Source organism: Anomalospiza imberbis, chromosome 26 (assembly GCF_031753505.1).
Source record: "Anomalospiza imberbis isolate Cuckoo-Finch-1a 21T00152 chromosome 26, ASM3175350v1, whole genome shotgun sequence".
NCBI classification, from domain to species: Eukaryota; Metazoa; Chordata; class Aves; order Passeriformes; family Viduidae; genus Anomalospiza; species Anomalospiza imberbis.
In genome coordinates this window covers 1,004,526-1,028,610 of record NC_089706.1, presented here as the reverse complement: position 1 = coordinate 1,028,610, position 24,085 = coordinate 1,004,526, and the positions used below count along the sequence as shown (strand labels likewise).

Here is a 24,085-nt window from a genome sequence, read left to right as displayed (position 1 = left end):
TCCTGGGGAGCAGAACCAGCAGGAGCTGGGAATGTGGCAGGAACAGTGAGGTGAAGAGCCAAAGGCAGAGGACAGCAGAGGGATAACCCAGTGTTTCCAGTAAGGAATTCTCACTGGGGGAGCACAGGCAAATTTGAAAGATTTCGGAGCCATCTCCCTGACTTTCCTCCCGCTACACAAAAATGCCTTCCCTGAAAGCCCAGACGGAGCCAGCAGCTTGTTTCCAAAGGAAATCAACAGCTGTGGGCGAGGGAATATGTGTGACAAAGCTTTCAGACATTAATTGTGTGGGTAGATCTGAGATGGAGGAGGACACGAAGGAGATCAGGTAGAAAAGGCGTCTGCACAAATCCCTGGCACTTACAGAGGTGCTGAACGTCTCCACCATCATTTCACAGATGGAGAAGGAGAGATAAGGAGAGAGTCCTGAGCATCCTGAACACTCGCTGACTTCGAGACACGTCTGGTTATCTTGGAACAGGTGCAAAATCCAGAGACAACCTGTTAACTTCCCCCGGGTCTCGCCTCCTGTGCAGCCAGAGCCCCTCAGCTCGGTGCAGAGCTGCTTCCTACGCCTCACCTGGGCTCCCTCAGGCCATGGAAAAGATAATCCCACGTGTCAAATGAGGGGAAATCTGCTGAAGGTGTAGACAGGGCTGGGAGAGAGGCAACAGCAACATCCTCAGCCCCACACAGGGGAGGACGGGACCAGGATTGTTCCAGTTAATTACAGGGGGGATGGATCCCATCAGCTGCAGGCAGCTCTGCTGTTAAATAACGGCAGGTGCCATGAAAACCTGACTGCAGTGAATGTCTGGGATGAATTTACTTCAGAGATGGGCCAATTTTCATCCAGCAGATGAAGGATTGCAGGTGAAGGATTCCACAGCTGTCCCTCTGGACAGCGGAGCATGAATAGATTAACTTTACATCAGAAAGCATTCAGTGTAGGCTAGCACCAGGAATTAAACCCTGCTGGAGAGACTGCTGCTCCTGTAATCCTTCATAATTCATGGAACAAGCCCGTAAATACCTCGTGTGCAGGCACAGGCTTGTGGCTGTCGCTGCCTCTGAATGAGGAGCCTCCCCTGTCCCCAAACCCTACACACCAGGCTGCATCCCCTGCTGCATCCCCAGCTGCATCCTGGGCTGCATTCCGAGCTGCATCCCCAGCTGCATCCCTGGCTGCATCCCTGGCTGCATCCCAGGCTGCATTCCAAGCTGCATCCCCAGCTGCATCCCAGCCTGCATCGCAGCCTGCATCCCACGCTCCAGGCTTGGCACAAGCATTTGGGATGTGCTGAGGGCTCCTCTTCCTTCCATTTAGCTAAAAAACCCCTGGCTCTCCCCTGTGCCTGACGGGAAGCAGGGAAGTGGAGGGCTCTGCTTTACAAGCTCCCTCTCCCCCACGTTCAAAATTGCCCCACTGACACTGGAGAGGCACCAGGGAGGCACCTAATTTACTACTACTCAGCACTTGTAAAGTGCTGGATGAATATTAATGAACTGATGTAATTAAAATGATGCAGACATTCAAGTGTAGTATCTGCCTGTCCTTGTACCTTCCTGGATAGATGAGGAAGAAATTCCCTGCTGCTTAAGGACTCAAAAAATTAACAGCCTGCTGTTGATTACATTTGTTAACTCTTTCCCTGGCATGAAGGAGCAGGGGCTGCATTTAACAGGTTCACCTAATGCTGTCATTTAGAGCTGAGGTTAATTGGAAGGGTCTCAGCTTGCCAGAGCAGCAGCTCCAAGGCTGCTTTTGCTGGAGCTGGATCAGACCCACTGCTGAGCTGGCTTCCAGCTGCAGCTCCAGCTCCAAAGGCCAACAAGGGCTCTCACACACCTCTGTTTACACCCCAAGGCCACTTCCAAATTTATTTTAAATACAGAAGTCCTCAGAGAGTTCCCTTCCAACTCAGAATATTCTGTGATTTTGTGACTCAGAAGTGGGGAAATCCCAACTGGGCTTCGAAGGCCTAAAAGTCATTCAAGATCATGTTGGACAGGGCTTGAAGCAGCCTGGGCTAGTGGAAGGTGTTCTTGCCCTTCCAACCCAGAAACATTCTGTGACTCTCACCTGAGCCCTACCGACAGAGGACAAGGAATGTTCCAGGGCTGATCGATCACCCAGCAGAAGGGAAGAGGCACAGGGAGGCAGCAGGACTCTGCCCTGAGGCTTGGTTCCAAAAGCAGCCACATGAACCCATTCCTGTCTCTCCAAGACCAAAATCCTGCCAGCACCAGCAGCTCCAAAGGCTTTGTAACTCACAGTCTTCTACAGTAGCTGCAGAAGGATTGCTGGGAAACAAAAACTATTGCAAGACTTCCATCTGACCTCCTTTGGTTCTTTCCCAGAACCGTCCCGCAGCAGCTTCAACTTCACCTTTCCCAAAACTTGGCACTCCAAAACAAACCGCTCTAACAACACCGAGAGCTGAACTCTGCCTCTCCAACACCAGGCTGTGACCCAAACCCTGCGATTCCCACTCCTCCTTCACTCCCAGTTTCCTGCTGGGAAACACCTGTAAGGCACAGCAGCAGTGAGGCGCATCAGAGCATCCCGAGAGAGACAAACCCAGCTCCCAGCTCTCCACAGCCACGGACAGGCCTTACCTTCTTCAGCCTGCCCGTCTTGGTGCCCACGAAGACCACGCTGTAGCCGTTGTAGACGTAGGAAACCACGGAGGTCATGCGGTCGCGGCTGGAGGTGAAGAGCGTCACCCCATCCACGGGCACCGAGCCGCCCAGCGGCTGGTTGATGTCCAGCCCACAGAAGTTGTCATCGATGGGGACTGGCTGGAAAGACAAGGTTTGGGGCAGCTGTGAGTGAAACAGAGCCCAGGGCGGCCCCACGCACTCGGGGCGGTGTGGAGGGAGCTGGCGGTGCCGGCAGCAGGGTGGGAGCCACCAACGTGCCACCCCCTGCCAGCTCCAGCCACCTTCCCCAGGGCTCCTGCAGCTTGCAGAGCCCCGGATTGGGAGTGACAAAGACTCCCAGGAAGCTGCACACCTTTATTCTGACTTAACACCACCTCTTCCCTCATTGTCATCTCACTGTAGGATGAGAGCATGGATTAAAGGGGAAGACTGCTCTGAATTTAGGGAAACTGAGGCACAGACAGATTGATCCTACTCTGCAAACTTGTGTTCCATCGGGGCAGGGATTGAACCCGGCTCTCGAGGGCTCCCACAGCCAACACCCAGCGCATCCTTACCGCTTTGGTGCACTGCACATCCTTCCCCAGCAGCCAGTTGAGCTCCAGGTTGCCCTCGCCCTGGTAGCAGGACTGCAGGCGCTCCTTGATGTGGGCGTTGACGGTGCGGATGGGGAAGGCGCAGAGCGCGGAGTCGTCGGGGGGGTGGTGGTACTGCTTCTGCCCCTTGGAGAAGATGGCAAACAGCACGTCCTCCTGCGCCGTGATGTTGAGGGCCCTGGCCAGCACCTCCCCCGGCTTGGACAGGTAGGCGGCCTGCAGCAGCCGGTACTCCGTGTCACCCTTGACGCAGCCGAAGGGCAGGGACACGTACGAGTGGAACTTGGGGTCGTCCTTGCACAGGCGGACGATGCGGGAGGTGTAGAAGAGGTCGCTGGCGGAGTTGATGGAGACGCCCTCGGGGGTCTCCGGCTGCACCGTCAGAAAATAGACGAAGTTGCCGCTGGCGAAGCCATAGATGTAAAAGATGTCGAAGTGCGAAACCAGGGCCAGCGTGTCCGAGGGGATTTTGATGAGAGACGAAACAAAGTCACTGTGGAGCTCGTAATCCAACATCGCCGACGACTCCGGGTCCCGGGGCAGCTTGCGGCTGGAGAGGGTGGGGAAGTAATCCTGCTTGCCATCCACCGCCGTGCCGATGAAGAGCTTCCCGTCCTCGCCCTCGGAGCGCACGATCACCCCATACATGGTGCCTGTTTTGTTGACGCTGGAGAGGTAATGCTCCTTCTTGTGCGAGGGCTCCACCAGGATGAAGAGGTCGTCGAGGCGCAGCAGCTTGCAGACGCCCTGGTAGAGGCTGCCGCAGGCCAGCAGACGGTTCTCGGAGTAGTCGATGATGAGCAGCTTGTTGACGTTGTTGGTGAGCGTGAGGACCTCGCTGCAGGGCTGCACGATGAGGGGCGGGTAGCAGGATTTGTTGTCCTCCTCGGGACCGGTTTTGTGAGCCACCAGAATGGTCAGGTTACCCGAAAGCTTGTACACCCTGTTGATGGCCCCCACGTAGACGGCCCCGGTGCCCCGGTGCACCGCCAGGTGGTTGAACGTCCAGTCCCGGTTCTCCGAGTGGAAAGTGTTGAACAAGGCATTGCTGGACACGTTCCGGGAGAGCGATGCCAGGAAGAGGCAGAGCAGAGCCACTGACCAGCCATCAGAGTCCAGTACCCGAGGCCAGTTCCTCCTCTGATCCATCCTGGGAAAGGCAAACTCCGTGTCCCCCGCGCGTGTCCTGAGCCCTGGCAATGTCCCTCACATGGTTCTGTGGAGAGAAGAACCACCCAGAGCGAAGGATTAGATCCCGTGTGCCCTGCAGATAAAATCCAAAGGACGCTTTCTAATTAAACAGTCTTTGAGATAAAGGGAGGATGTCTCTAAGCACAGTGAGAATTGAGCAAGTCCACAACTTAGTGGAGAACACTTCAGGCTTGATGCCTTGCCACTTGTTTCAGCCCCTGCATCCTGATTTGTGGTGGAGTTTGGCTGTTTAGAACACGCTCTGCTCAGACAGGGAGGGGAGCATCAGCTCCAGCCCAAGACAAAGCCCGCGGCTCACAGCCCCAACCATCCATCTGCAATCTTGGCTGAGAGGATGTCTCCTGCAGGGTGTGCTGCTGGAAGCAGCAGAGGAAATAAGAGCTGTTCTTTACCTTTAAACCCTCTCTGATTTAATTTGGGAACCTGAGGAAGAAGCCTCGTGCAGGCAAGCTCATTGAGCACAAACACACTGAAGGTGCTCACATCTCCCCTCAGACCCTCCCCCGAGCCAGAAGTGCCTCTCAAGCAGGTGCTTTTTAGGAAGGAACTCCTTCTCAAGGTACTTTCCTGCCAAAAAGCAGCTGCCACCAAGTTGGGAGCACATGGTTAGATCTGCCACCAAGCCCTGCCAGCAGGAGGGAGACCACCAGTCTAGAGCAGCTTGCTTGACCTGACCACAGAGGTGTCTGAGTGCAAGAAAACCACCACAAAGTTCTCCTTAATCCCAAATTATACATTCCTTACGTGCTCCAGGATGGGCAGGCAAAGGAACCACTTCAGAGACATCCTCTCTCACCTGGGGGTCACCCCAGCCATGGGAAGAGGCTGAGGATGAGGCACCACTCTGCACCCATCGCGTCCCAGTGGGGCCAGGCCAGCCCCACACACCGCATGGGAGCCCTGCCCTCGGCAGCTCCGAGCCCCTGCTGCTGCTCCTGATTTGGTTTATTTCAATTTACAACAATTCCCAGCACTGCAAAGCCGCTCTGAGCTCCGGGTGTCACCGAACAGCCGCTCTTTAGGCTTGTTCCCGCCGGGAGCCGGAGACGGCTGTTCCTGAGAGGTGACAAAGGAGCTCTGTCCCTGCGCTGTGCCACTGACAGGAGACACGACAGGAGAGGCAGCCGTAATGGCTTTCTCATTCTGCTCAGGGAGACATTTCCCCAGCTGCTTCCCTCTCGCTGCCAGGCTCGGCATTCCCACCTTGGCTGCGGCAGTTTGTCCGTCCCGGGGAGGACACGGAGCCTGCCACCCTCTCAGTGTCACAGGAACCCTGCCACCCCTCGGTGTCACAGGGACCCTGCCACCCCTCAGTGTCACAGGGACCCTGCCACCCTCTCAGTGTCACAGGAACCCTGCCACCCCTCGGTGTCACAGGAACCCTGCCACCCTCTCAGTGTCACAGGAACCCTGCCACCCCTCGGTGTCACAGGAACCCTGCCACCCCTCGGTGTCACACTGACCCTGCCACCCCTCGGTGTCACAGGAACCCTGCCACCCCTCGGTGTCACAGGAACCCTGCCACCCCTCGGTGTCACAGGGACCCTGCCACCCTCTCAGTGTCACACTGACCCTGCCACCCCTCGGTGTCACAGGAACCCTGCCACCCCTCGGTGTCACAGGAACCCTGCCACCCCTCGGTGTCACAGGAACCCTGCCACCCCTCGGTGTCACAGGAACCCTGCCACCCCTCGGTGTCACAGGAACCCTGCCACCCCTCGGTGTCACAGGAACCCTGCCACCCCTCGGTGTCACAGGGACCCTGCCACCCTCTCAGTGTCACACTGACCCTGCCACCCTCTCAGTGTCACGTTTCCACGCCAAGCCCAGCACGAGGTGCAGCAGAGCTGTCAGCTGTAAGCAGCCTCGCTGCTCTGCCTCACCGGGAAGGTTCTGCAGGGCACTCATGAACAGCCGCTGCCAATGGCAAGAGAGATCATCCAGGAAGGAGAATCTGCCTTTCAGACATGATCTGAACATGACAGACTGGCCATGAGCTGCCATCCTACCCAGCCGTCCCTGGATCTGTGCCCCCCAGGGCTGGGCACAGCCTGAGGGTGCAGGGCTGAGCAGAGCTCAGCAGTGCAGACACCCAGCAGCCAGAGGAACCCGCTCCCTGTGAGGCTTAGCTGGGATTTTGGGGAGGAATTCTTGGCTCCAAGAGCAGGGAGATGTTGGAAGAGGTTGCCAACTGTGGCTGCCACATCCCTGAAGTGTCCAAGGCCAGGCTGGATGGGGTTTGGAGCAACCTGGGATGGTGAAGGTTGTCCCTGCCTATGGCAGGGGGTGGCACTGGATGAGATTTAAGATCCCTTCCAACCCAAACTATCCCTGTGGAGGAGGCCAAACACCTGGGGAGTTAAACACCAGCAGAATGGGTGATTTTAACTCTGATCCTTAATACCATTTGATCATTAATTTTCCCTCTCTTTCTTTTTTTTTTTTTTCCTGAAGAGAGTTTTAAAATACAGCCTCAGAAGCAATCTGCAGCTATTAGTAACGCAAGGTGAAAGAGAGAGTAAATTCAGGGACACAATATAAACCCAAGCAGCTGAAAGGCCTCAATTAGGCTGAAAGGAGTTATCTGGTATTTAAATAATTATTAGATTGAAGGAATAATCACAGGTCTGAGCCGATTTTTCCCCCACTGTCATCCTAATGGAGACTATAATATTATTATTCAAATGCCCATGATTCTCATTGAGGGGGGAAGAAAAAAGGGCTCATTTAATCTCCATGCGACAGGGCTTCAGGAGGCACCATTAGTCATTTCTCTCATTTCAGCTGTCACTCACTCACGGGCACCACAGTTTGTCATTAGCGGCATTTTGTGCAGACCCAAAAAAAAAAAAAAAAAAAAAGAAAATTAAAGCCAAAACAACAAGAGAATCTCCTGTGGCAAATGACTCAAAGGCATAATTCTGATGTCACCAGTGTGGCAGCTGTGTTTGCCTGGTGGTGACCGGGGCTTTTCTTTGGGGGTGGGGCTGCTCTGGTGAGCAGTGATTTACACTCAGCACTGCTGGGCCCTCACCCATCGCCCCTGCTCCCTCAGCTCCCGTTTCCTGGGATATTTCACCCCTCTGGATGTGCCCCAGCACCTCCAGGACACAGCAAACCCCCCCAGTGCCTCACAGACTCCAGAACCTGCACTGACCCCACATCCTCACCCCCACCCTCCCAGCCCCACAAGCTTTTCCCTGCCTGTCCCTTTTTCTGTCCCTGTGCCTCCCCCTGCCCAGAGGCCACCAGGGTCCCCAGGCACCTGCAGGGGCGAGCAGATTGGGCCATAAATCCCACGCTGGCTTTGTGGGGGCTGAACAGACCCTCCTGAGGAATGACTGAGCCAGGAGGGACAGAGGGGCTGGGATTGCTCTCGAACCTGGGGGTGGGTTCTGCCCTTTTTGCTGTTCAGAGCCTCATAAGATTCATGGCCGGGAGCGGGGACAGCAGCACTGCCCTCCCTGCGGGTCACCAGGCTGTCACAGCCCCCCAGCACTGCCCTCCCTGCGGGTCACCAGGCTGTCACAGACCCCCAGCACTGCCCACCAGGCTGTCATAACCCCCTTGTACTGCCCAAAGGGTCACCAGGCTGTCACAGCCCCCCAGCACTGCCCTCCCTGCGGGTCACCAGGCTGTCACAGACCCCCAGCACTGCCCACCAGGCTGTCATAACCCCCTTGTACTGCCCAAAGGGTCACCAGGCTGTCACACCCCCCAGCACTGCCCAAAGGGTCACCAGGAGGGCAGGCTGCACGTGATGAACCCAAAGGCAGAACAAACCCTCTGGAAGAACCTCAGCCTTGCAGCAGCCTGAGCCTTTCCCCTCCTGTTGGCTCATTTGGGATCTGGGAATGAGGGAAAAGCCCCGGGTTTGGCCATTTCCTTGTGGCAAGTGGGAGCACAGATGCTGGACCCTCACCCCTCCTGCAGCACGTTGGAACTTTCCTGTGAAACCTTTCCCAGCGCTGGAGCTGCTGCAGTGATTGATCCCCTCCAAGGAGTGACATTCAGCACACATTTGTCAGCTATGGAGGAAGATCTCATGGTAATTAATAGGGTTTGGGTTTAATTAGACAAAAAGTCTGAGCCAAAATGTCTGATGGAAGCTTCTCCAAGCCCTGGGATGTCTCCAGCGTGGATCAGAGGTCTGGATGCTCAGTGCTGCCTCTTTGGCCAGGCCACCACAGCCAGAGGAGCCCCACATCACCAAATCCCCCCTTGCCCAGCAGAAACCTCCCTGCCCACCCACACAACCCCTTTCTTGCTCTTGGGGCACAGAAGCCTTGGCACATCCATGGCCCAAGCAGAGGATTTCCCTGGCTGTCCTGGAGCAGGGAGCTTTGGCACGCCTCCCTCCAGACCCCACAGTGTCCACCAGCCACACACCACCCAAGAGCTCACCCCAGGGGAAGTTACTTGGTGTGAAGAATTGGAATTCTGGAACACAGAGCCATGAGGATGGCTCCTACCCCCTCTTCTTGGCCTTTTTTATTTAATATTTTGACTCCAACAACAGCAACAAGAACAAGTTGTAAATCACCAGTGAGGAGCCTGCAGTCAGCTCCAAGGTTTCTCCAGAGGTTTCCCCACAGGGATGACAAATAACAAGCTTTTCCTGAAACACAACCTGAACCCTTTGGGTTTTGGACTAAAATCCACCTCTCTGGCTCACCCTGGGCTGCCTGTCCCTGCTCTGTGCTGGCAGCCACGGCAGGACCCGTGCCAGGACCCGTGCCAGGAGCTGTGTCCCCCCTTCCTGGAGCTGCTCGTTCCCAGGGGTGGCATTTCACAGCCTCGGCAGCGTTCTGAGAAAGAGTTAAGAGGGCAAAGCACAGCATTGTGATTATTGCTTCCTCCAGGCCTGGGACAAGGAAGAGGAGGGGAAGAACAGAACCCAGCCACGAAAAGGCATTTCCCTGATAACAAACAACATCACAGAATTATGCACAAAATTTGTCCGGAGCCCAGATATTTGTTTATACAGCACACACTGTGCAAAGCACTCCCCTCCACCTCCCTCCTGTGCACACACGTCCCAACAGGTCCAGAGGAACAGAAAAGCCAGCGAGGGCCCTGCCCTGAGCCCCAGGTTTGGAGCTGCAGTTTGGGGGACAAGGACACGGCACATCGGGTGCCACCCCCGGCGCTGCCCCAGGTTTGCCGGACAGGCTTGGACAAGTCGTGCTCCTCAGTCCCCATCCCCAGGGAGATGCAGAGCAGCACCGCAGCTGTGGCTGCCACCCAGCTGTGCCTTACAGCTGGAGGCATTTAACCCAGCAGCCCCACAGGAAAATCCCTAAGCCACCCCGGACACGTCGTGGCAGGAATCAGACGCCTCCTCCTGTCCCCGCGCTGCCACTTGACACCTGCTCCCTGAGCGAGCCCAGCTGGCAGGCTCTGAGCTGGAGTGCAGTGAAATGGCTCATAAATGACCTCGCCTGGAGAGGGGAGCTGGGCAGGGAGGGCTCCGCTCCCCAGGCAGTGCCCGGGGACAGGCTCGGGGCTGGGGACAGCCTGGGGTGCTGCAGCTCGGGGCAGAACGGACCCTGGCTCTCCTGGCTGCCTAGGAGTCTGGCACCAAGGGGAAATTCAACACTTGGGAAGTTTCATAGCTCGTTCAGTCAAGTCCTTGGGAGGCTGGGGTTCAGCCAAACCTGTGTAAACAGGTCACTGGCTTTGGATGATGTTGAAAGAGCAGGAGTTGGACGGAGAGCTGTGAGAGCCTCACGCAGCCTCCTGCGGCAAGGCCCAGCTGTTAGAGCCATCACTGCAGAGGTGTTTCTCTAAAGAGTCCTCAAGGACCCCCCGAAACAGGATCCACAACCCCTGCAGGCAATCTAGGTCAGTTTTACGTGCCTCAGAAAGTGCTTTTCCTGGTTTCCTACCTGAGTCCTGATGGACTGAGCTTTATCCACCTCTCCTCCGGTTCACCTGAGCATCGTTTGATTATTCATGGGCTTTATTCCCAACAAAATGGAATTTAATGGCTGCTGACCTTAGGTGCAAACAGATTAAATGATAAAATGATTTGCCCAAGGCTAAGCAAAAGGTCCTGGTGGCAAGGCAGGGAGTTTTATCTCCCGAGCCTCAGCCCAGCCCCATGTCCCCAGGTGACATCCAGCTGCAGTTTATTACAAGAGAATATTACAGAGCAGCACGAGGGAGGATCAGAGAGCGGCCACCGAACTGCAGGAGAAAAACAAGCAGCAGCTTCTCCTGGCCTCACTCCAAGCACACCACAGGGAAGTGAAGAACCCCAGCTTCAAATTAAATGGGTCCCCAGGCACTCCATTAACCAGAGATCCTGCAGCAGAGCTCCTCTGGCTGTGCCAGCCCCTTGCAGCGAGCGGTGTGCGTTATCCCAGGTGTATTTACACGGCGGGCCACAGCGCTGTTACCTGAGCAAAGCAGGAAACGGTGCATCTGCTACAGTTCCGTCTGAGAGGCTGAATCCCAGCTGGATCTCTCAGCCAGAGGTGCTGGGGTTGTGGGGAGCACGGCACTGGCTGGGAGCACAGCACTGTCTGGCTGGGAGCACCTCCGGGCACGGCTGGTGGAGCTCCCTGAGCTCCAGAACCACGGGCTTATCTCCCGGGATCCTCACCAATCCGGGTTTATCTCCCGGGATGCTCACCAATCCAGGTTTATCTCCCAGGTTCCTCACCAATCCAGGTTTATTTCCCAGGATCAGCACCAAGCCTGCACGCCCCCAGGCCACCCTGCTGTCCACCCCTGGCAGGGCAGCGGTGCCACAGCCCCAGCAGGGTGGGCAGTGCAGGAGCAGCTCTGGGAGAACTTCATTCCTGCCTGTGCCCAGCACCAGCTGCCAGCCCCAGCACCAGCATTCCCACCACAAGCACGGGAGGAGTCATCACCCAGGTGCCTCTGTGGGATCACGGGAGTTTGGGAAGCTAGAACACAACTGCAAGAGCCCTTAAACGAACAGGAAAAGCAAAGCAGAGACATGATGCAGCACTGAAGAACCCTCCAGGGCCCATTAACCCACCGCTGCCAGGCCTGTCCTGCTGGAAGGGTGGGCTGGGAGCTGCAACCACCACCAGCTTCAGCAGCCACACCAAGGAAATGCCTTTACCCCCCAAGGCTCCTTGCCAGGGCTGGCTGTCCTTCCAAGGACATCCCTCAGGTGCTTCATTCTGTTTCTGACAGTTTCAAGGTGCTTGAGCCCTGGGAAGGGTGAAGCAGCTCCATCCCTGCCCAGTCTGCTGCACTCAGCAAGAGAAGTGGCCACCACAGAGCTCAGAACCAAGGGATGGAGCCTGGCCGTGGGCAGGGTGCCACCTGCAAACCAGGGCCTGGGGGCTCCCAGGGTGGCAGGTGCCCCCAGCCTCATGTCCTGAGGTCCAGGCAAGGACCCCAAAGCCTGGAGCCACCTCCCCTGTGTGCCACCAGCAGCTGAACATCATCTCCTCTCCCAGAGTGTTGGGACATCAATGTCTGCTTGAGAAAGTGGCTCCTTCACACTCGTGTGCTCCCTGCTCCTCTGCCCTGCTTTTCAATTTCAGAGCTCTGGCAGATCTCTGATTAATTCAAGCCTGTTTAATAACCCTTCTGTTTAGATGAAACGAGCTGTCTTGTTTTCTTTATTTTCAACACTAACTCTCGTCTCTTTGCTAAGGATCTCTGTCATTTAAAAACTTCTCTCTCTCCAGCCAAGCTGGTACTAAGATGGAGAAAGCAGCTGCTGACGTCCACATCTGACATCAACCAGAAGGTCTGAGGATAAAGAGGGGCTGGACACTTTGATGGATGAGATATCCCAAAAGCCTGAGCAAAATCAGGAACTCCACAAATCCCCGTGTGGCTCGGGGCAGGGCACAAACAGCGGCACTGTGGGGACAACGGGGGTGACAGGAGGGGAGACTCGGGAGCTGCAGCACCCACCCAGGAAGGGTCACCATGTTTCTGCCTGTGGGGGTGGAAAACATTCCACAAAACCCCCTGGAAGCTGCTGCTGCTGCTCAGGCTGTGCCCCACACTGTGCCCCTGGCGTGGCAATCGATTGGCCATGGGCTGCTCCAGCTGCTCCCAGCTTGGCACGGCATCCACAGCCTCTCCCTGCTCCGTGGGTCCCACCTTCCCTTGTCACCTGCTCGGCTGTGACATCCTCACCCCACAGGCTCCTGGGGCACCGTGGCCACTGCCCAGCCCGTCCTTTTCCCTGCCCACCCCAGGCAGAGCCCCCAGGAGCAGCAGGCACACCGGGAATTCCCGCGGGGCCAGCGGAGCCCCTCCGCTGCCTCCTGCCTCCCTGGAGCTCAAAGCTGCACTTGTCTGGAGAGCAATTGAGTCACTTCCTCCCAGATCCAGCCTGTCAGACGGGCTCCAGCCGTGTCCGGAAAACAAGAAATCCTTCAAGGACGTGTGAGGCCACATTTCACAGGGATGCAGCGAGCCCGCCGGCCCCGGGAGCCCCTCGGCACACTTGTATTCAGCTCTGCTCCAGGGAGGTGTCCCAGCCTGGCCCCAGACCCATCCCAGCTGTCCCCAAATCCCCAGGGCACTGCTTTGGATGGAGCAACATGGGGATCAAAGCCACCCTGTCACCCCTGAGTGGGCACATCACCAAGGTGGGTCAAGAACTGGCCATAAAAATTCCATTAAATGCACAGAGGATCCCCCAGGGAGAGAAGCTACGGCTGAATTTGTGGCAGGGCTCCTTTGGCAAAGCCAAGGACACATCACAAAAGGAGTTTCCTCCAAAAACACAACAAAACAACTTGTGAGGGCCAGCGCACGGCTCTCAGCTGGTTCAGTTTTACAAATCCCCCCTTTACAACCACAGACTGCTCCTCCAGATCCCCAAAACATTCCTACAGAGCTCGAGGACTGGGGGGGCAAAGCCAAAACTCAACAACTGCAGCTGTCTCTGGCCCAAAACCTGTGGAACTTTCACCAAAACAACCCAGCCGAGATGCTTGGCCAAAAAGAACCTCCCAGATCTGAGGAAAAATGGTGATTTTGGAAAATCCAGGAGCATTTCAGTGCTGCTCCCTTTGTCTTTTTTTGAAGCCAGAAGCAAAGACCAACTGAGTTACGTTAAGGATCACAAGACTTTTAACCAAATGATCCCACACAGATGAGAACAAATGCAATGACAAGGAAATTAATGTGATCTCCCCCTCAGTAACACGATGGCTAAAGCAGATAATCTGCCCAAGTGTCATGTTTATAATGGGAATTTGCAGAGAATGAAGCAGAAATTCACAGGCATGAACAAATGAGCCAACATTCTGCTTCTCCTCACGTTAAAATTTTACAGTGTGGGATAAAAATAATGTTTTTTTTTAAATCTTGGGAGGAGAAGGAAATTAGGCCAAAATTGTTTGGTTTCCAATAGATCTTTGCAGCTGAGAGGGTGTGGGAGCAGACTCTGCTGGGGCAGGTGAGCTGCCAAAGCCCCGTGCCAGCAGGACTCACCCCCAGGGAGACCATTCCTTCATTAAAAGTCAATTAAATCTCATTTCAATGACAGGATTGACACAGAGCTCATTGGTGCAAGCCTGTGAAGCAGCGAATGGTTAAAATCCAACACATTCAGAATTCACTCTCAGATGTGAAAAAACCCCTCTGCAAAGTCACTGCAATTCCACCCACCCTGTCCCTCCTGAGGTCAAACCTCCCCGTGACCCAGCACCCTGGGCTGGGCTGATTTTTGTAGATTTTAAAATTTATTTTATATTTTATATTTTTATATTATATTTTTATTTATTTAATATATATTTATATTTTAAAATATATATTTATATTTATTTTTATTTTAAATTTTATTATAATATATACTTTTATATTTATATTTATATTTAAACTTATTATATATATATATATTTATATTTTTAATAAATTTGTTTGTTTGTTTGTTTTAACCAAGTTATACAACACCCTTGGAAGTCCTCACAAGAGCCTCTGCTTTTGTTTCTCTCCGGGAGTTTGTTCTGGCACTGCTGAGCTGAGCCCAGCACCAGCCGTGGCCACCTCGACTGCAGGGAATTCATCTGGTGGAACCGCCGGGGCCGACTTGTCCCTGTCACACAGAACTTGTCCCTGTCACACAATTCCTGCCCTGAAAAGCAGAGTTACACAAGCCCTTGTACAGCACCTCATTATGGCCCGGGGGACAAGCCAGGGGCTGCTGCCTCTCTCTCCCCGTGAGCTCGGCGAGTTTGGCCCGAGCTCCTTGGTTGCTATGAGCTTTTTAAAGACAGTCTGGACCTGTCAGCCTTTGAACACAATTCCTGCTCCAGGAGACTCCTCAGCTGCCAGTGCAGCCAAACACTCCAGGAGAGGGCTGGTCCTCACTGCTGCTGGAATTAACTCCTTGAGAACTGCAAGGAAACTTCACAACTGGGACGGGAAGAACCTGCAGTGCCCCTGCCACAGCATCTCCCAGGCAAGCACATTGCTGGGCGCGATTTTCCATCTGGCCCTCCCAGCTCCAGTCTGCCAAGGGATGATGCCTCTGATGTTAAATTCACTTGGAAATCCAGAGGGGCAGACAGCAAAGGTCAGGAGTTTTGGAAGGTTTAAGGCAAACACAAGAGCATTCCTCATTCCAAGGTGGACTTTGAAAAGCTCTCAGTGCCAGTTTGCTTACTCTGGGTTTATCATGGAATTACAGAATGGTTTGGGTTGGAAGGGACCTTAAATCTCACCCAGTTCCAACCCCTGCCACTGTCCCAGGTTACTCCAAGCCCTGTCCTACCTGGCCTTGGACACCTCCAGGGAAGGGATCTTTAAGGTTCTTTCCCACCCAGACCATTCCACAGTTCTATGTTTTAACTCCAGAGCAGATTTCAAACCTGTGAAATGGCATATTTGAAGCATAAGAATAATTGAGTCAGTTAGGAAACCTCCAGGCACGCTCCCTTTTCCTCCCCACCTCTTCACACTTCCATTAAAATCAAAAGGAAATTCGCAGGCTATTTTTTTTTTTTTTGTTGCTGTTCAAATAACATTCCAGGCTGTGACATAAGCCAGCAAAGACAGGAAATATGATCATGAGGGCAGAGCTCCATCCTCTGCTCCTGTCACTGCGACTTTTTGGGGACTTGGCAAATGACTGAGTAGAGGAGACAGCCGGCGTGTTTTATGGAGTTGAACTGTAACATCCCTGTTCCGCAGCCAACTCCCCGTTCCTCTGCTCTGACACCAATAAATCTGCCCAGCCACGGGGAACAAAGCTCTTCACACGAGCTGGCCACACGTGAATCCCTCATATTTGGCTACCTGGGCAAGCACACAGCTCCTGGGCTCTGCTGTGTGTAAATGTTTCCCAAAAAATGGGAAAATGCGGATTTCAGAACCATCCCCTGGGGGCCTGAACCCTGCCACCAACACACTCACATTCACCACAGCTTTCCCAGCTGCCAGTTCCCAGAATCTCAGCCTCCCATTCCGAGGGGGAAATGGCCACTTTGGGCTAAAAGGAAAACCCTGCCAAGGCAAACCCCGAAAGCCCAGAAATCGCCACGCAAATCCAAACAACTCAAAGCCTCCTTTCAAGTGCTATCCAGGCTTGGAGCCTGGAAAAACCTCAAAAGCTTGGAGCACAAACTCACTTTTTGGAAGCTCATTCCCAGGTGAACAAACCAAAGCAGGGAGATTCAGGGACACCTGGAAAACACCTCCAGATTTCTGCCCTTCTCTCGCTGGCTGCCCGGTGCCCTCCAGGAGGACCAGCGCACACGGGGGATCGCCGCGGGCTCCAGCCGATGGCAGAACTGCCACAGAGGAAGAACTGCACATAAATCTCCCTGGAGGAATCTGTTCCCAGGCTGGCCCAGCCTGGAAATGACAGGAGGAACTTCTTCCACGCTGAGTCAGGGAGTGACGGCGGCCGCGGTGGCCGTGCTTCCTCCCGGTGCGCGTCAGGAGCCGGGTGCAGAGCCAGCGCTGCCCCACGGCTTTCCTGTTCTCCTGCGCCTTCCCCAGACAGGGAAATGGGGCTCCAGAGCCTGGCACTGCGGGGGTTAAACTGCTGGTGTGCAAATGCTGTCAGAGCCATGCAGCACCTGCAAGGAAATGAGCGGATTGCTTCAACCTGTGCTGCACACCGCGGGGAATGGCCTCGCCAAGGACGGTCGCTCTCCCATCCGCCGTCCCTGCAGTAGGAAAATGGGATTGGATTTGCCTGTGCATCCCAAGGGCTGCCCCACACACAGCCCAGCATTCCCACTGCTGATCCCCACACAGGAGTTGAGCCAGGGCAGGTGGGAGCTGCTGGCCCAGCCCTGGGAGAGCCCTGCCAGGTCACACAGAGGGGCAGAGGCTGCACCGTCACTCAGCTCTCCCTACCTGTGCCCCCCTCTGCAGACACTCTCCTGCTCACAGGGATTATTCCTGGTGTGGGCTCCCACAGAGGCTCCTGCCAGGATCTGCCCAGGGTCTGGCTGGGCTGTGACACAGGGACGGTGCTGGTGGCTGGCACACTCACAGGCAGAGCTCACAGTGCTCCCCACGCTGACCCAACAGCCACTGACCGCAGCCAGGCCGGACCCTGCCCTTCCTGTCCAGCTCCGGCCATGAGACACCGGGCTTGTGTTCCAGCCCTGAGCCCCCTGGAGCCCCCCGGAGCCCCTCCTGAGCCCCCCGGAGCCCCCTGCTCCCGGCACAGCCCCAGGGCAGCGCAGGGGAGCCCTGGGGAGGCAGCAGCAGCAGTGGGAGGAGGAGAGGTGAGAGGTCAGGGCAATATTTACTCAGACGTCACCTTTCACTTTTATGAAGTGGGGAAACGGTGCTGGAGCAGGAAAAGGGCTGCGGGGGACGTTCCCATCTGGGAAGCTGCTGTCACAGCAAACACAGCACCGAGCTGGCTCCAGAGAGCCGAGGCCTGGCTGGGACAGGACCCTCCAACCCCCCACGAGGCTGGGCATGGCTCCCAGGCTCTGTCTGGGAATGCCTGGACAGGCAGGAGCTCTGCAGAGCCTCTCCTGGGCTGCAGGAGGTGCCCAGGCATTCAGGAGCCCGTGGCACAGTGGGGTCATCCCTGGGCACTGAGGGTTTTAGGATGTGGCAGGCAGCACGGAGCACGGTGCAGAGCGAGCACGGGATCAGCTGGATGACAGAACTTCCACTGGGGAAGCTCCTGGAAGAACCTTCTCCTTCAGCACGTGGGGAGATGGAGCTGAGTGTGCCCCTAGCACAGAGCTGGTCAGGGGCAGGGCTGCTCCCAGGCCATGCTAGGCAAGGAGGGGCAGCAGTGGCTGCCACCCGGGCACAGCAGAGCCCTGCCAGGCCTCTCCCGGGCTCACTCTCCCCGTGCCTTCAGAGATCATCTGGACTTTTTTATAACATGGCTCTGATGCCTTTTATCTCCAGCTCTGAATGCAATTTTAGCCCAGGCAAAGCTGGATTAAATTTTCATAGTAGGATACATTTATCTCGCTTTTTACTCCCCCCACTCCCCCTCCCAGGTCGATTTCAGCCAAACAGAAGCTGCGATTACAGGGAGAAACATGAGATGGGCTCTTTCTGATAAGGAGGGGAGGGCTCCTCTTTCCCAGCACCCCATCCCTGGCAGCATCCCGGTACCCGCCGGGCACGGCCAGATCAGAATTCCCGGTCCAGCCCGGCAGGGAGCAGGCAGCGCATCAGCTCCATCACGGCCGGATCAGAATTCCCGGTCCAGCCCGGCAGGGAGCAGGCAGCGCATCAGCTCCATCACGGACACGTGTTGCACTCGTGCGCTTGGGGAAGTCGCGCTTCCTCGGGAAAGCGCTGCTGGAGCAGCCTCGCCCCACCGGGCAGAGGAGCCACGGACACGGAGTGAGGACACGCGGCCACAGCCAGCCTGGATCGCCCGGGAATGTCTGAAAAGCACCAAACCCCGCTGTGCCCCCTCCAGTGCTGCGTGCGGCAAAGCTGCGGGGCAGGTTTGCAGCCCCTGCACCCCGTCCCCCATCGGCACCAGCCGGAGGCTGCAGCTCGGCGCAGCTTTGCTCCTGGCTGGGTTTGTGTTCGGATTTTAGTTGGATCCAGAGGATCCCCTCTAGTGGGATGAGGAGGAATTTCAAGCCCACATCCCACCCCCAATTCCCACCCCCGTGCTGGCTCTGGGGCCCAGGTGGGTGCTGGGCTGCCACGGGGAGCAGGCTCAGCAGCTCCTCAGCCCCTTTTGCCATTTTTCCCATTGGAGGCGCAGCCAAAACCGCGCTGAAATGTGGATGCCAGGGAGGCAGCGCAGGTGGGGAGAACCGGAGAAAAGAGAACCGCTACACAGCCATGAGGATAAATCCCTTCACGGCCGCAAAAGGAGAGGACTTCCATCAGCAACACACCTTCGGCGATAAGGGGCCGCCTGGCCCGCGTGTGCCACCGGCACTCAGTGCTGCGGGAGGTGGCAGGGCCACCCTGTGGCACAGCAGCACGCGGGGACACAGCCCGAGCTGCCCAGCCCGAGTCCCTGGCGGCAGCACCCCGCAGTAAATCCATTTATTTTCGCTGCAGACAGCGGCTCGGAGCTCGGGCCAAGGCCAGCGCGCTGCCCTCCGTTCCGCTTGGGTTCCCGCTGCGCTCTCCAGCCGCGGCTCCCCGGGCGCAGAGGGCTCGTGGCCTCCCGGCCCGCTCGCCGGCCAGCCCCGCCGTGCCCTCGCCCTGCCCGGGACGGAGGTGACACCCAGCTGAGGAGCTCCCGGGTGGCACCGACACTTCAGCTCCTTCAGACGCCGCCCGTGGACGCCCGGAGGAGTCGGGAGCACCTTTCCCCCCTTGGTCCCCCTGCCCTCCCCTTTGCTGTTGTGGCGGTGGCCTCCCAGCCAAGCTGGTTAAGAGATTAACACTCTAAAAACCACATTTACTCTAATTAGCCATGAAATCTTTGTAACTAAGTGAAAAAATGTTTCCCTTGAGGGATTTTTGTCCATTCATCACTGTTTGAATTGCCAGGGAGGGGGGTGGGGAAGAGAAAAGAGGGGGGACGAGAGAAAAAACCCTCAGATCTAATGAATTAATAGCAGAATGCCCTGAGGGAGCAGTGGCTCCTCCACAACACGGGCACCTCAAAGGGGGCTTTTCACAGCTCGCCGAAGGGACGCTGCTGAATTATTTCGAGTTAACAGACTGTAACAGCTCTGCTCCCGTTTGAGCCGGGCAGCTTGGCCAGCGCTCCGCTCCTCCCTTCCCTTCCCTTCCCTTCCACGGGGACGGACAGACGGACGCTGTGCCCGGCCAGCTGGGTGCCCCTGCCCTGCAGACAGCGGGGGGGCACAGGGCACTGCTGGCAGCACCACCAGGGCCCCCAGTTCCTGTTGTACCGGGAAAAACATTTCGGAGTTAGGTGGGAGGGGAGGCAGAGAATCTTGCCACAACTTAGGCCCATAAATATTTCATATCGCTGGAAGAAGAACGATTATATTCCTGCCAGCACTTTTCTTGTGTATTTTAAATGTGTCACCGCCTTCTACTTTCTCCCCCGTTTGTGTTTCTTGTAACAGGCCCATGAAATAAAGATTAGCTGAATAATCAAGAGTGTTTAGAAATGTGAAGGGGCCTGTCTCAGGAGCACTGCATGCTCAGGTTCATCTTTTTCCAGGTTTTTCCCCCGCTCTTTTCAAGGATGCCAAAGGCAGGTGGGGGAGCGCGGTTTTCACAGGGTGGAGGCGAGCGGGGATGGGCAGAGCGGCGAGCACGCACTGCCCCGTCAGAAATGACAGGCTCAGCGCCGTGAGGAGCAGCGGGGCACTCTCCCCCATTACATATTTATCGTTCAGGCTGCAGAGGGGCCAATTAAAACAGCTTGATCACCGCCGTGTTCGAGCAGCCGCGGATGTGCTGGGAGAGGCGGGATGAGAGGGGCAGGTGCGCACGTTGCTGTTGGGATGTGGTGCAGTCCCTTCTCCGAGAGCCACAAACCAGCCTCGGTGAGCAAAGGCGCCCCTGCACCCCCAGGAGATCATCCCTTGGTGAGCAAAGGTGCCCCTGCACCCCCAGGAGATCATCCCTTGGTGAACAAAGGTGCTCCTGCTCCCCCAGGATCATCCCTTGGTGAGCAAAGGTATCCTTGCTCCCCCAGGAGATCATCTCTTGGTGAACAAAAGCGCCCCTGCTCCCCCAGGATCATCCCTCGCTGAACAAAGGTGCCCCTGCTCCCCCAGGATCACCCATCAGTGAACAAAGGTGCCCCTGCACCCCCAGGATCATCCCTCTGTGAGCAAAAGTGCTCTGGCTCCCCCAGGATCATCCCTCGGTGAACAAAGATATCCTTGCTCCCCCAGGATCATTCCTCGGTGAACAAAGGTGCCCCTGCACCCCCAGGATCATCCCTCGGTGAACAAAGGTGCCCCTGCTCCCCCAGGATCACCCATCAGTGAACAAAGGTGCCCCTGCTCCCCCAGGATCACCCATCAGTGAACAAAGGTGCCCCTGCACCCCCAGGATCATCCCTCGGTGAACAAAGGTGCCCCTGCTCCCCCAGCAGAGCGTCACGTTGGCACCCGGCAGCCAGCCCAGCTTCCCACCTTCAGCTCCTCACCACTCACGCAATTTCTAAATATCGGCTTTGCTTTCTCTCCCAGTTCAGCTCCTCATCTCAGCTGCCCACGGCATGAGACAGTCTGCACCTACATCTGCCCTAGCTTTTGGGCAACCTTTCCCAGGCATGCTCGAGACTCCCACATTTAGCTGCAACAGGAGTTCCCTAAGTAAGTTCTGGAAAGCCTCGTGGCGGTTCCTAAATGGGAGATGTCGGGAAGAGCCTCCAAATCACACATTTCCCTGAGACTCCACAGGGTCTGCCCGGCAAACTGCTCCAAATGTCATCTCCATTTAGCTCTTTGCGGGCCAATTTGTCACATCCTAATGCAATTTGCTGAGGAGAGTTAAAGAGCACAGGGCAGGAGCAGTCAGCCCTTCCTTCTCCGGGTCCCGCAGGCAGGCTGTGCCTGCAGCTTCCCTCCCGCACCCAGCTGGAGTTCCCTCCTGCCTGGAAGCAGGGGAGGCTCAGGGTTAACCGAGGAACAAGGCAGAGCGTGGCGAGAGCTGCTCCCATCGTGTTGGTGGATTATGTGCAGATCTTAGGCAGCGTTACCTGCTTCCACCGCACCAACTTCTTCTGAGCCGGGGGGGAAACTCCACAATTAATTACATCAAACAACACCATAAATACAATGAGGAGTAAATTGGGTTACTTTATCTTCTTGCAACAAGCGCTGGGGATGTGGTTGGGAGAGTCGGGAGGGATGGCTGCCTTGCCTGATAAGGCTTTTCACAAGTGACACCGTTGGGTCACGTCCCTCACTGCTCGCACCGAGCTTCTCGAATCAAAGCTGCTTTATCTGGTCCCCTGCACCACCCCAGAATACCACCTTTGAGCTCTGAGGGTCCTCAAAGTGACAACAAATGGCAGAAGGACAGCAATAAAGACCAAAAAAAAGCCCCATTGAGTTCTAAAGGATCTAACACCTCTGTGTTAAAGGTAAAAAGCCAAACATCTGTTCCGAGGATGGCACAGATTCTTGCGAGGCATCTGTCCCTCAGCTGTAAGTAGGTCATCTCATTTCACTTTAGTCACCGTTATCAATGAAGCCATCCGGAGCACGAGGGACAGGACCACGTCCCGAACTCAGCCCAGGTCTGTCAAGCACCTTGAAGCCACCAGTGAAGCATCAGGTGCCCAGCAAAGAGCAGGAGCAGCCTTTGAGCAGTGGTTTCACATCATGGCACTCTGAGAACTTCACGTTCCCTCACCTCCCAGCCTCAGCTGCTGTTCACAGACGCACAGGGGATTTTTTCCCTCTGCCACTTACTATTCACCTCGCTTAAAATTAACCTATTGACTTTCTGATACCCCTTAGAACACAGATTAATTGAACATCACTCACTTCACCTCCAGGAACGTGCGAGTATTGGCCATAGCGTGAATGGAGACAAAGCCGGGAATGCCTGACCGTGCCGGGTTAAACGGAGGTCACAGCCGGCGAGGACAGCTCACCCAGAGCAGCCCCGGCTGCCACCGACAGCCACCCGAGAGCTCCGGGGCTGCGGAAAGCGGGACCATCAGCCGGGAGTTGGGATTTCCCCCAGGGGAGCACAAGTGCATTCGCTATCTCTCCCCTCATCACCTTCCAAAAAGGGTCTCGCGCGGATTTAGGAAAGTTTTAGTGGGGATTTTATGTCTTTTCCCCTAAGATTCAGGGGTGTTTTCCAAAAAGTGCCTCCTTGCTAACAGGAACTTTTTATGGAGATGAGTTTATCCCGCTGCATTGGCTCCAGACCGTGACTGAGCGGTACCGAGCGGCCGCAGAATTAACGAGGAAACAGCGATGTCTAACGGGAGCGCGGAGCAGCCCGGGGAGGGAGCGGGCGCTGGATTCCCTGGAACTGGGCAATCGCAAGGGTTCCTCCATCCCTTCCCCAGGCACCCCCGGCATCTCCGTGCAGCTCCGCGGGCACGGCCGGGACCGGCGGGGCCGGAGCCGCCGGGCACCACCCCGCGCTCTGCAGCCCCGGTGCCACCCGCAGCCCCCGGTGCCACCCGCAGCCCCCGGTGCCACCCGCAGCTCCGGTGCCACCCGGCTCGGGCAGCTGCGGGCGGCACGGCGACGACGATCCCGAGCCTCCTCCCCGCATCCTCCGGCGGGAGATGCCCGGCGGAGCCCCCACCCCGGGGACCCCCCGCACCCCGGCGGGCAGCAGCCCCTCGCTATCCGCCGCCACTCACCAGCCCTCGCCGCTCCGATGCCGCCCGCCTCCCGGCTCAGGGCGGGGGGATGCAGGCGGCCCCCGGCACCATGGAAATCCGGGGCCGGGCGGCCGCCGCTGCTCGCAGCCCCTCCGCCTCCCCCGGCGCGGCGCGGCTCGGCTCGGCTCAGCCCCGCCGGCCTCTCATCGCCTCCGCAGCCGCTGCCCGAGTGCGGCGAGCGCGGCTCGGCTGCGCTGCGCCCGCCCCGGCATCCGCCCGCCGCCAGCCCGGGCGCGCTCCCCGCTCCGCGCCAGCCCCGCGCCCGGGCGCGCTCCCCGCGCCGCTCCCCGCCCGCCCCCGCGCCGCCCCCGCTCCCGCGTTAACCCTTCCGCAGCCTGGGCGCCGGCAGCGGGGCTCGACACCCCCTCCCCACCTCACCTGCGCCCCCCTGTCCCGCAGAGCGCGGCGGAGCCGGTGCCGGGGGAGCGGCTCCGCGCTGGAACAAAGCCCCGAAGTGCCCGGGGCAGCCTCCCCGCGCGGGGCCGCGCGTCCGGCCCCGGCACAGCTGTCCCCCAGAAAGCCCCGCAGCTGCCCCCGCAGCTGTCCCACCTCGGGGGGGCTGCAGGGAGAGGAACGGGGCTGGCGGGTTCTGCCCCCTCGGCTCCAGTTCTGGTGGCAGGAGAGACACCTGAGCTCTCCATTCCTCAGTTCCCCTGTCTCTGGAAGGGCTGGCAGCCTGGTTTTCTGCCAAGGCTGGGTCACCTCCAGCAGAGCTAGAGGTGGGCATGTGCTGCAATGCTCCTGAAGCCACTGACCCCCACAGCTCTGGCCAAAATCTGCCAGAACTCAACCACAGTGGCCAAGGCCAGTTGGGACAGGGAGCCCTGTGACCACCCAGTGCTGGAAACCAGAGAACCCCTCCTTGGGCTTGAGTGGCTCAGCCAGAGAGCCACGACCTGGCCTTGCCTGCTGCCTT

General features: G+C 57.0%; 1 protein-coding gene across 1 annotated transcript in view; it reads right to left on the bottom strand.

Annotated features, from left to right (window-relative positions):
* PLXNA2 (plexin A2) overlaps positions 1 to 23,416 on the bottom strand; it is a 142,747-nt gene extending 119,331 nt beyond the window's left edge. Inside the window, exons 1-3 of the mRNA XM_068173520.1 lie at positions 23,149 to 23,416; positions 3,222 to 4,476; positions 2,620 to 2,802 (exon numbers count right to left, since the gene is read on the bottom strand). Coding sequence (XP_068029621.1) covers positions 2,620 to 2,802; positions 3,222 to 4,409 — 1,371 coding nt within the window. The 5' untranslated portion in view covers positions 4,410 to 4,476; positions 23,149 to 23,416. The remainder of the gene's footprint in view (positions 1 to 2,619; positions 2,803 to 3,221; positions 4,477 to 23,148) is intronic.
* Between the last annotated feature and the right edge of the window lie 669 nt (positions 23,417 to 24,085).